This window comes from Melozone crissalis, unplaced genomic scaffold (genome assembly GCF_028551555.1).
Source record: "Melozone crissalis strain CALT ecotype California unplaced genomic scaffold, PUWL_Pcris_2 ptg000107l_1, whole genome shotgun sequence".
NCBI classification, from domain to species: domain Eukaryota; kingdom Metazoa; phylum Chordata; class Aves; order Passeriformes; family Passerellidae; genus Melozone; species Melozone crissalis.
Genome location: NW_026535884.1, coordinates 4,495,247 through 4,507,244, shown reverse-complemented (window position 1 = coordinate 4,507,244; position 11,998 = coordinate 4,495,247). Strand labels below are relative to the sequence as shown.

Below are 11,998 nucleotides of genomic sequence, written 5' to 3'. Positions count from 1 at the left end.
TTCTGGAGCCCACGCGGGGCTCGATCAACCTGAGCCGAGCGGGGCCGCCCCCGGCCCGCCCCCAGCGCGGCGCCGCCCCCGCCCGGCTCCGGGCACGGAGAACGGGCAGGGAACGGGAATTGGTTCTAAGGGGAATTGGTTCTGTTCCGCCCGGCTCCGGACACGGAGAGAACGGGCAGGGAACGGGAATTGGTTCTAAGGGGAATTGGTTCTGTCCCGCCCGGCTCCGGACACGGAGAGAACGGGCAGGGAACGGGAATTGGTTCTGTCCCGCCCGGCTCCGGGCACGGAGAGAACGGGCAGGGAACGGGAATTGGTTCTAAGGGGAATTGGTTCTGTCCCGCCCGGCTCCGGGCACGGAGAGAACGGGCAGGGAACGGGAATTGGTTCTAAGGGGAATTGGTTCTGTCCCGCCCGGCTTCAGGGCACCGAGAGAGCAGACAGGGGAAGGGGAATTGGCTTTTCCCCCTCCATCCCGCTCCCGGCCGGTACACAAACTCTGTTCCACCAACTTCAGAGCCCTTCGTGTGACAGCGGTGGGCGCAGAGCAGTCCCTGAGCCCTGTGACCCTCATTATCGGCCCCACAGAACGGGGGAGCCACGAGAAGCTGAGAAAACAAAGCCGTAACTCCCCTGAAGGGCTGAGAGCTGTTTGCACACTCAGGTGCACGTGGGGCTGTGGCTTCCAGGTGAACTTCTGCCAGCTCCAGCCACTGAGCCTGCCCTGCTCAGCAGCAGCACTGACTGCCTCAGCGTCCCACAAACCCAGCACAATGTTCAGCCACCCCAAAATTTTCATCCTCCAATGTCCCAGCAAACCCAGCCCAGCTGAACAGCCACCCCAAAATCTTCACCCCCCATGTCTCAGCAAACCCACCCCAAAGTGCAGCCCAAATGTCCCAGCAAACCCACCCCAGCTGTTCAGCCCCCAAAGTCCCAGCAAACCCAGCACAATGTTCAGCCACCCCAAAATTTTCATCTTCAATGCCCCAGCAAACCCAGCACAATGTTCAGCCACCCCAATATTTTCACTTCTCAGTGTCCCAGCAAACCCGAGATGTTCAGCCACCCCAAAATTTTCATCCCCTAAAGTCCCAGCAAACCCACCACAATGTTCAGCCACCCCAATATTTTCACTTCTCAGTGCCGCAGCAAACCCACCCCAGATGTTCAGCCACCCCAAAATTTTCAGCCCCAATGTCCCAGCAAACCCAGCCCAGCTGTTCAGCCACCCCAACATTTTCACCCCCCAGAAGTGGCCCACATCCCAAGGGATGGCATTCTCCTCAAGCCCAGCTCCTCCTCCTTGTCCAGGTGAGCAAACACAGCTCAGGGAGCTCAGCTGGGACTGCCAGCTCCTCCAGAAGTATCATAGAAATGCAATTCCCACCTCAAATCTTCGTGGATTGGGGGATTTTGTGTTTGGTGCCCAAAATTCCTGCCTTTAAGGGAATGGGGATTGAATTCCAAGTCTTGAATCTACTGCAGTTTAAAAATCTCTTCATTTTGCAGCCATTTCTTTCCTTATGAGTAGGCACAAGTGGTGGAGCTCATAAGAAACTCGAGTGAATGTAATAGAAAATCAAATACTTTAATGAAATTAGGGAGCATGAGAGTAACAGCTCAGATATACCACTAGAACTGATACTACTGGGCTGTGGGGCTCTGCTAATTGGGTTTTAATTGCTCTGTTCATCAAGCATGCAGACTGACAAACTACCAATTCTTCAAAGATCCTGAGTCAAGAATTTTCAACCACTTCAAATGGATATATAGCAAATGTCTTCTGAGCTGGTGGCCTGCACACAGCATTGCACAGATAAAAATATTCTACTCTCAATGCACAGAGCTAAATACTTTCACATTTATCAGAATTTTCTACACAAGTTTTTTTTTTTTTTTCTTTTGATAGAATTCAAGTTTTTGAATTTTTCTGTATATATCTTCACTTGTATTAAACAAATGCTTATTTACATTGTGGGTAAAGTGTAAAGGCTAGGAAGGCCATTTTCCCATACTGTAACACTGCAAAATATATATATATATACACAGAGAACCTAATATAGGCAACAGGACTAAAAAAAAATCACCTCCCACCTGTACAACATCACCGAGCCAGCATGGAAAGAGGGCGTTGGTAGCACCAAACCATTCCTGGGGGGCTCAGCAGCTTCCCAGCCCCACAGGGAAGAGCTGCTGGGCACAGCACCCCAAGGATGGGCTGCCCTGGGGTGGAAATGCTGAGGAGCAGGACAGGAGCTCCCAGTGAGGGTGACAGTGGCACGGCTGACATCACCTGCCAGGCTTTGCTTTGGATACAGGGACCAGCACAAACTGCTGGCTCAGGAGCCAGATTAACCCTGCACAAGCCATGGGGAACCAGCTCTGCTGGTTCACCAGTGGTGCCAGAGGGAATTCCCAAGGGAAGCAGCCCCATCTCACCAACTGTGCCTTGGTGCTGGAGGGAAATCCCTCAGCAAGCAGCCCTGGTGGGCACTGCCTGGGGAAGCAGCTCCCAGCTCTGTGCCCGGGGTGCCAGAGAGAATTCCATCAGGAAGCAACCCAGCTCACCAGAGGGAATTCCCTCAGGAAGGACCCCAGCTCACCAGAGGGAATTCTCTCTGGGAATTCCAGGAAGCAGCCTGGTGGGCTCACCAGGAGAACTCCTTTGGGAATCAGCTCCAGCAGGACCTTTAGGAAGCAGCCCAGGGGCTCAGCAGCAGGAATCCCCTTGGGAGCAGCCCCAGTGGGGGCTCACCAGCAGGAATTCCCTCGGGAGCAGCCCAAGAAGGGCTCACCAGTGAGAACCAGCCCAGGAGCAGCCCAGGAAGGGCTCACCAGCAGGAATTCCCTTGGGAAGCAGCCCCAGCAGGAATTCCCTCAGGAGGAGCCCTAGAAGGGGCTCACCAGCAGGAATCCCCTCAGGAAGGGCTCACCAGTGAGAAACCCCCAGGAGCAGCCCTGGGGCTCACCAGCTGTGCCCAGGGTGCTCTGTCTGTCTCAGTGGCAGTGCCAGCTGTGCCCGGGCTGCTCTCTGTCTGTCTCACCGGCTGTGCCCGGGCTGCTCTCTGTCTGTCTCACCGGCGGTGCCGGCTGTGCCCGGGGTGCTCCCTGTCCCTCTCCCTGTCCCTGTCCCTGTCGTAGCGGTGCCCTCTCTCGTAGGAGCGCGCTCTCTCGTGCCGGTGGTTGCGGTAGTAGTGTCCCTGCCCCTTCTTCTTGTACTTGCCCGCGTGCTCGGGGCGCTCGCGGGAGCGGCTGCGGGAGCGGGAGGAGCTCCTGGAGCGGGACCTGCGGCCCTTGTGCCCGCCCTGGTACTTGCTGTAGTCCTTGGATTTCTTGTAGCCGCGGCCCTTGGAGCCCTTGTAGGAGGCGGAGCTGTGGTTGAACTGCCTGGGGGGGGAATCGCTGCGGCTCCGAGAGCGGCTCTGAGACTTGGAGCCACTGGAGGTGGAGTAGCTCTCACTCTTCCTGCAAGGGAAAACAGAGCAAACGTGGTTTTCTTCAATTACAACAACTTCGTTCTGGGTTTTGCTGCTTTCTTGGATTTTAAGACCTTCCGTCCTCATTTTGAATTGGAAGAACGTCCTTCTGCATTTTGCATTTGAAGAATGTCCTTCCATATTTTGCATTTGAAGAATGTCCTTCCATATTTTGCATTTAAGAATGTCCTTCTGCATTTCGCTATTCCCTTGAATTTGAAGAACATCCTTCTGTATTTTGAACTTGAAGAATGTCCTTCCTCATTTTGCCATTTCCTTGAATTTGGAGAACATCCTGCTGTACTTTGAATTTTAAGAATGTCCTTCTACATTTGGAATTTGAAGACCACCCTTCTGCATTTTGAATTTTAAGAACATCCTTCTATATTTGGAATTTTAAGAATAGCCTTCTGCATTCTGAATTTTTAAGAATGCCATTCTTCATTTTGAATTTTCTGTATATATATTTTGAATTTTAAGACCTTCCTTCTGTATTTTGAATTTTAAGAATGCCCTTCTATATTTGGAATTTTAAGACTGCCCTTCTGCATTTGGAATTTTAAGACCATTCTTTTGCATTTTGAATTTGAAGAATGTCCTTCTGCATTTTGCTGCTCTACCATGAGAGCTCATCTTGTGTCCTAAGCTTCCATCTGGCTACAGTAAAAACGCTGATTTTTAGGAACTCCAGTTCCAGTAATGCTGTGAACACCCACAGCTGGATCCCCTCAGCCTGTTGGTGATTCATTATCAAAGCTGGCACTGGGAAATCAGACTGGGAGATGAGACTGGAGGGACTGGGATCACACCCTACCTGTGCTTGGGGGATGCAGACCTCGATGGGGACCTTGAGTAACTCTGATCTCTGCTTCCACTTCGACTCCTGCTCTCTCTTCCTTTCTGGACACTGCCAGACACAAAGAACTCTCAGTTATTTTGTTTGAAGCACTCATGGGATAAAAATCAGCTGTTTCCTTACAAAACCTTACCCATTTACTGGGCTGTTGGAGCTGGTTCTCTTGGCTCCCTCTGTTTTCCTTTTTGCGTTCTTCATGGCCTGCACAGGTAGGGGTGAGGGTTTGTTTCCTTTCACCTCTTTTGGAGACTCTGCAAGAAGAAGCTTTTGTTACCTCTTTGGAAAGTACCTGAAAGGACTTGAGGTTCCCCTCACCCCAATTCTGCACAGCTGGGCTTTGCTCACACAGCCACCCACAAGCAGATCTCAACAAGTTCACAGAAGGCAGAAATTCACCTGAAATGTTTCTGCCAAAGCATTGAAGTCACTGCAAGAAAAGGCAGCAAACCACCCCTCCTTTCCTTGCCAATTATTCTGCATTGTTTGAAAGGTGAACTGGGGGAGAAGATGGTGAATTTTGTCTTCTAGGTGAGACTGCACCAGACTGGAAACTTTAACCAACAAATTCCTCACCCAGCATCCCAAAATGTTACCCCTGCCAGAGCAGCTCTGCTTCAATATTGCATCAGCACAACGTGCCAGGGGCAAAGATTTGAGTTTATTGCCAAATCCACATAAAAGCAAGCCCCTGGCCTATATGGGTTTAAACTAGTCTTAATTTCAGACTAATTTGATTTTAGCTTTTATCTGATTCAAGAAATCACAAAGCTACACTGCTATTCAAACCCTGCCAGTTGAGTAGTGCTAGGAGCCATCTTAAAAAAAACCCCAACAAACTCCAAACCACACTTGTAAAAGCTTCCCAAAAGGGTAAATATACATGAAAGATGTGAAAGAGTTATTAAAAATGAGTTATCCACTATTTACCATTTTTTGGGATGGGGGAAAATCCCGATGTGTTATCCAAGCTTGGAACTCCCTCAGGTACCAGACCTTTAGCTTGTGCTTTTGCCTCTTCAATGGCCAATTTCTTCTTTTCTATTTTACTTTCCAGATCAGATAAATCCACCTGTGAACACAGGAGCACTGCTTGTGAGAGCTGAATTTGCTGCTTACCCATTCCCAGGGAGAGAGAAATGAAATGAAATGAAAATTCCAAGGGGTTCCAGGCAGTGACTCTTTGTTCACTTCCAAGCTTGCAGCTGTGGTTTTAAACAAACTCAAATTTTCCAACTCCTTCACTGAGGGCTCCCAACATGAAAAACAACCAAACCTTTTTCCTTGTGTAGAGCTGCAAGATTTTTAAGCAGATTTCTTGAATTTCTTCCTCTGTTGCTCCAAACAGTAAAAACCAATGTGGGCGATTTGGAAGAGGGATCTGAAAGGAGAGACAGACAAAGCTCAGATTTCTCCTCCTGTTAAAAAGGCTTGAAAAAAACCCCAAATCCATCAAAGTGTGGCTCACCTCCAGCGTCCTGGCTGCCAGGTAAATGCAGGCACAGGCAATGCTCTCTGGCTGGAACCTCACAAACACATCTGTTCTCAGGCTGTCGTTCATGTAGTTCCTGAAAAACAGGAGAGCAGGAGGTTGCAAGGCACTGCAAAGCTCTTTGGGGCTCTTTTTTTGGGTTTTTGACTTGGTTTTATTTCTACAAGGGCTATTTCTTTCTGCATTCAGTTACTAGACTTCAACATTCTATTCCTGTAAGTCTAAAGAGAAGCTGAATGGTTTTACTACAAGAAAAATAAAAGGAATAACTAAAATTAAATCCCTCAAGGGGAGGGACGTGTGACAAAAACAAAGTCTGACTGCTGCAAATTCAGTGGTGAGAAGAGAACCAATTTTAACTTCACTTTTGCTGCTGGATCTCTACTGGCCTGCTCTCATGCAATAAACAAGTTATTTTCATCAAGACAACATACAGTGTGCTCAGAAATACTCAGAAATAGAATTTTAGGTTCACATGTCCCCCTGCAACAGGGCAGGACCAGGTGTGAGGTAAAAGCTGCAGCTCCTGGAGCAGTTCTCCCATGAAATGAAATCCTCTTCAGCACAGCTCAACTTCCAGTGGGGTTCAAGGGTCCATTTCCATCCAGAACAGAATTCTTTTTGATGCAAAAAGTCAGCCATAGGAGAAATCAGGGTGTTTGGGAAGATCAGTTCAGGAGAACAGTCAGAATTCAGGCAGATCTCCTCTGTGGCACATGAAATAAGGTTTCCAAATTGTCCCATTTCAGTAAGGTTGCTTAAAATGAATATTCACAGAATGAGAAAACTGTAAAATATTGCACATATTCCAGTCAGTACAATGAAGCATTATTTGTTGTTAAATCTTAAATACACAAAGTAAATTCCTGTGAATCTGTCAGCTGATGTGCTTTAGGAGATCTACACTTGAGAGCACATATGTCAGTAAAATATCAGATGAGAAAAACTAAAACCAGGCATAAGAAAAGTCCTTAAATAATACTTTAAATAATAATTAACCATGTGGGTACCCAGTATACAAGGATTCACTGACCCCCAAGGTATCCAAGCAGAGACCACAGGCACCTGCAAGGTTTGCAAGGACAGAGAGGAGGGATTGGAATCCCAGAGTTTCCAACTCCCACCTGTCCTCAATTCTTGTTTACACAAACAGCAACTGCTGCCCCAAAAAAGCAACATTAACTCATTTTTCTGGGAGAAAGGAACTTCTAAACCCACTACAAAGAGAGCACAAAGCTTTTGGCCAAAGGAATTATAAAGGAAAGGTTGACTTTGAACATCTGGAAGCTCCAAAGTGTTTTTTTCTGATTTGCCAAATTGAGAACCATGCCAGATTCCAAGTTTGGTTCTGCACATTTTCCCTGTGGGCTCAGCCAGACACAGGAGGAAATGAATCCTTGTCACAATAGCTTAAGAAAAAGGTCATGTTGTAAAAATGCACATTTCAAAAACCAGTTATACTGGATACCCACCAGTTCTTGGGTACTGGAAGCAACAAACACGAGCACAGAGATGTTATTGGAACATCTGACCCCTCTCCCAGCTGGGGTAATTCCCTCCCTCCCCTTCCCCTCCCCTCCTTCCATAACCAGCAGATTCTGGCAGTCCAAAATCCCATTCCACTGCTCCATGCAATGCTTCTGGGAAGTGTCTCTAAATATCACATTTGGTCTCCAAGCTTCACACATGTACTAGCTTTATCACTTAAACATTTTCATTTAAACATTTCAGATAATTGTATCTTTCAAACTATTCATTTTTTTGTTGTTAATTCATCCCTTTTCAAAGCTTTAAACCCCACCTTAATTCACTTCATCATATAATAAACACACCACATTGTAACAGTTAAGAGAAATAGAACAATTTTAAAAAAAATTAATTCAGAACTTCAACGCTCAGGTTATCAAATATACAAACAATCAAAAAAAAAGCAGAGTAAAATAAAAAATAAAAATAGAAGCACAAGAAGCAGTTGGCCAGTTACTCTACTATCATGTATATACCACCTGTCTAGAGCCAGCCTTCTCTTGGGAGAGCTTTGGGTTGACTGAAGACGGCAGCTATCCCTGCACCATGGGCAGCAGAGGAGAAGTCTTAGTCACTTACCCTCAGAGGCTACCCTTTGATCAAAAGAGTACAGAAAAGAAAAGTCAAAACTGGTTCTCTACACACAGCTCACAGTACCAGACAGTTCAGTCAGCAGAAATATGGTCTTTGGATTCACTAAAGGTGTTGGTTTTTTTTTTGTTGTTAAAAAAGGATTATTTGGTAAAGTTTAAGATGTGGGATTTTACAGAAGCTTCCCACCCCCGAGTAAATATTTATTAAATGAGAGCAACAAGGCAGAGAACATTTCTTGGCAAATATGATGCAGGCTATCCATCTATCCACTCTTAGAAGCTGACATCTTGCATTATCCACATAGATAAAAGAAATTTATCTGTGCTGAGCTTTAGATACACCTGAAATCAAACTCAGGCCCTGGGAAAAGCCATTTCCCAGCACTGGGAACAAACTTGCATTAACCCTGAAGAAAACCCCAAGGGAACAACTCTAAACCCACCCAAGCTTTTCCCTTCAGCTGGAAAGTGAGAGCAGAGAGGAGGGAAGTGAGGAGTCAGGGTGGAAAGCTACCTTACCATTAAAACACTGCCTCCAACTTAAGAGGCCGCTCAACTTTTGGGAAGTTTGGGGCACACCAAGGACAGTGGAGCTGTCTGGGGTGGCCCCAAGCACTGCTGAGCAATCCTGCCCAGTGCCTCAAGTGACATATTTCTGCTACTGCCCCTTCTGGTCTCTTAGAACAAAGAAAATCAACTTACCATGAGGTCTGGACCAGGTGTTGGTTACGTTCACATTCTAATACCTGAAGGTACATAACGATTATCTGGAAGATATGGGTCATTGAGTTATTAACCAGCATCTGGAGAGCCACATGCTCACTGCAGAGGGACATCCATGAGGCATCTGTGATCCTCTTTCAAGGCCTAAAGCACTCCACACACCAAGAGTTTGCACCATCCCCAGTGTTTATCCACACCAGCTCTGACCTTCTGAGCCCTTCTGTCCTGGCCTTGTCTCCACCAGGGCTTGGTTTGGGGATTTTGTGATGGATTTTTATTTAGGGATTGATTTTGTGGGTTGATTTTCATTTAGGCTTTTTCATTTAGGGATTTTGTGAATGGATTTTGTTCTCCTACAAACCCCACAAATCCTTTTTAGCTGCAGCCTGGTGCAATCAGCAGAGAGGGAAGCTGGCAGTGCTTGCAGAGAACAGATCTAACGCTGTGCCAGGGTTTGTTCAGCTCTGAGGGGTTTTCCTCAGGTTTGGAAGGAAAACAAGGCTGCAGAGAGGAAGGATAATGGCAGAATTCACCCCATTAACAAGCTACAGCTGCCCTCTGGGGTGGGGGACAACAGGAAATTCTGAATGTCAAGAAGCTCAAAAAGGCAGCTCTGAACAGTTTTTTAGAGCAGAGAAGAGCAAGATCCCCAGTTGTGCTGGCACAGAAATCCAAATTCTTTTACCAGCTAAAGCACAATTTAAACAGTTGAGGCAATTGTATCTTTCAAGTATCATCCACTCTGACACCTGTTATTTTTATTTGAACCTTGCCTCAGTTCTAGCCGAGCCTGAGCGTGGTTTTAACCCACTCCAAACTGGCTCAGAGATCTTTAATACCTCAGCACGAGTGACCACGACAAGCCCAGGCCTCCAAACTGCTCCCTGCTCGGGGGAATCTAAATTGAGGTGATGTTTTCTACCACCACAGCTACCTACTGATCCAATTTGCCTTCCAGGAATAATGAGCACCTGCAGCCACCTCGCCGTCACCCAGCAGTGATACGAGAGCAATTAGTAAGAGTCTCTTAAATGAGAAAGAAAACATCAGGATGGTAAGAAACTAAATCTCACTGAGTTCACTGATCATCATGTGCACTCCACAGAGCTTCCAGGCAGCCTCCTCAGAGCTTTACAGAACACAAAACCTTGGTTATGGAGTGAATTTAGAAAGTACAAACCTTATGAGGGTGCTTCACGTGAACACAAAATCCCAACTCCTTCAACACTCTTCTTTCTGCCTTAATTATTTGATTCTTCAAGTTCACATATTCTTGATCCAATATTAGAGGCACAGGTTTTCTGCAAGACAAGGTCCAACTCAAAAAATTATCATCTTAACCCTTAAGGAAACTCAGGTTGAGTTGTGTAAAAATAATAATAAAAATCATTATTTATAACACCAAAAATATAGATTTATTAAAACAGGTCAGCTCACTTCATGAGATCACTCTGAAATATTCCCTGATTTATGAAACAGGGAATGATGCTATTGTTTAATAATAACATCATAATAATAGTTAATAATAAGCCTAATAATTTAAATACAACAGACATAACTCAGATAATTCTGAAATCTCAGCTTACTTTTTCTCCCTCAGGTGTCTGAGGCGATGGAAAACATTGATCACATCCCGAATGCGTCTGGGGGCTTCCTCAATTTTGGATGCCAGATGGACACAGGCCATGGAAACATGCTGAAAAACAATCACAAAATAGAATATTTTCTATATTTCATTTCTAGTTCAGGAACTGAGCTCCTACAACAGTTTAAGGATGGATAATGAAGGAAAAAAACAAGAAAATATCAAATACTTGACAAAAATCACTATTAAACAGCTTTGTAAAATCATGTTTCTCTATAACTATAAACTCCAGACTAGTTCCTAATACTGATCACACTCAGATAACAGCTTGCCAAGAGAGATCAGAAGATAAATATGGCAACAAATGCCATTTAATGCCTTCTTACCTCCATGGAATGCTTCACAAAAGACTTGGTGTAAAAGAAACGCTGGAATAGCACCTGTCCTGTAGCCATAGCCACCTAAAAAATGAGATAATCACAACAGCCATGAACAAAACTGTCACTTCCAAAGAGAAAATTTAATAGAATTAAGACCCAGAAGATTAACTAAGCATGAGAGGAAGTTTAATGGTATCTGAAGAAAACTTGAGTTGCTAAAGTAATTAAGGTTATCAATGCTTTAAATACTGCCTACAAGTCAAATACAGACGGCAAATCCTAATTTTCTGTTATAAAATATGTGGAAATACGCTCTAAATTACTACATTAATAATGAAAAACAAGAAAAATCTAAAAAGCAAATAAAATTCAAAGTTATGAAAGTACGTCAGAAAAATATTTGCTTTTTTGGGCGTGGAAAGTGAGGAGCACTCTAATCGCGTCACGATTTGCATACATTTGAATACACTAAGCCTCGGAAAGTTTTACTCTCAGAGGGCAACGAGGCTGTTTGGCCTGAAATTCTCCGTGGAAACAAAAACCTCGCCGAGGTCACCGGGGCTGCAGAGGAGCCTTAGGAAATCCGCCTTTGCACAATCCCCACGCGGAGGCGGCGGGGGCGGCGCTGACATCACCGCATCCGGCAGCCAGCGGCTCCGAACGGCCCGGAACGAGCCCCGAGCGGCCCCGAACACCGGGCGGCCCCGCGGCCTGCCCGGCCGGTAACTGCGGCGAGGCCCCGGGGCCTGCCCGCCCGGTAACCGGGAGATCGCACAAAGAAGAGCCCAGCCTAGCCCTGCTGAGTGCTGGCCCCATCCCTGCCCGCGCCCAGCCCCACCTGCGGCAGCCGCAGCAGGATCCCGGCCGCCTGGATGAGCTCGCAGCCGGTGACGCGCAGCTCGGTCTCGGTGTCCGGGTCTAGGCCGCTGCTCATGGAAGGCGTGAAGCGCAGCGTGTGCTCGGGTAGCAAGCAGTTCTCCAGCGTAATCAGCACGCCCGAATACAGCCGGTCGCCGATCAGCACCGCGCCGGGACCCGGTACCGGGGCGGGAGCCGCGCCGGCCGCCTGAGGGCCCGCGGGGCCGCCGCCTGCCGCCGCCGCCATTTTGTGCCGCCTCCGCCTCGCTGGCTCCGCGCTCCGTCTCCTTCCCCCACCAGCATCCGCCCGACGCCGATTGGCGGAGCGCGGCGGGACCGTGGCCGCTGATTGGCTGAGAAGCCGTGACGCAGGACGCCGCCCGGGCCGCGCGCGGCGGGGTGACGCACCAGCCGGGAATCCGGACAGGGCGGGGCCCTCAGCGCCGGGGCCGTGTGGGGACGGGCGCGAGGGGGCTGGAACTGAGCGGTCACCGAGTTAAATATCTTT

At 47.4% G+C, this 11,998-nt stretch overlaps 1 protein-coding gene across 4 annotated transcripts; it reads right to left on the bottom strand.

Moving 5' to 3' along the window:
• Positions 1 to 3,073: 3,073 nt before the first annotated feature.
• On the bottom strand, positions 3,074 to 11,737 carry CCNL2 (cyclin L2). 4 transcript variants are annotated; one of them, XM_054292077.1, is made up of 11 exons: positions 11,471 to 11,737; positions 10,639 to 10,713; positions 10,254 to 10,363; positions 9,848 to 9,968; positions 8,647 to 8,711; positions 5,801 to 5,900; positions 5,609 to 5,713; positions 5,263 to 5,404; positions 4,469 to 4,586; positions 4,294 to 4,386; positions 3,074 to 3,468 (listed from the first exon to the last, which is right to left on the bottom strand). In XM_054292077.1, exons 1-11 carry the CDS (start codon positions 11,735 to 11,737, stop codon positions 3,078 to 3,080), a joined length of 1,587 nt encoding a protein of 528 aa, XP_054148052.1. In that variant the 3' UTR covers positions 3,074 to 3,077. The 4 variants fall into 4 exon arrangements, with proteins under 4 accessions (XP_054148052.1, XP_054148054.1, XP_054148055.1 ...); XM_054292079.1 differs by lacking the exons at positions 9,848 to 9,968; positions 10,254 to 10,363; positions 10,639 to 10,713; positions 11,471 to 11,737 and adding an exon at positions 7,831 to 7,944 and having other exon boundaries at positions 5,801 to 6,611; positions 8,647 to 8,948; XM_054292080.1 differs by lacking the exons at positions 9,848 to 9,968; positions 10,254 to 10,363; positions 10,639 to 10,713; positions 11,471 to 11,737 and adding an exon at positions 7,831 to 7,944 and having other exon boundaries at positions 8,647 to 8,948.
• Positions 11,738 to 11,998: the final 261 nt, after the last annotated feature.

Coding starts and splice junctions, on each gene's coding strand:
- CCNL2 (XM_054292077.1), bottom strand. CDS start 11,737: ATGGCGGCGGCGGCAGGCGGCGGCCCCGCGGGCCCTCAGGCGGCCGGC. Junction 9,969..10,253: donor AGACACCTGAGGGAGAAAAA/GTAAGCTGAGAT, acceptor CTTGTCTTGCAG/AAAACCTGTGCCTCTAATAT. Junction 5,405..5,608: donor AGCTCTACACAAGGAAAAAG/GTTTGGTTGTTT, acceptor CTGTGTTCACAG/GTGGATTTATCTGATCTGGA.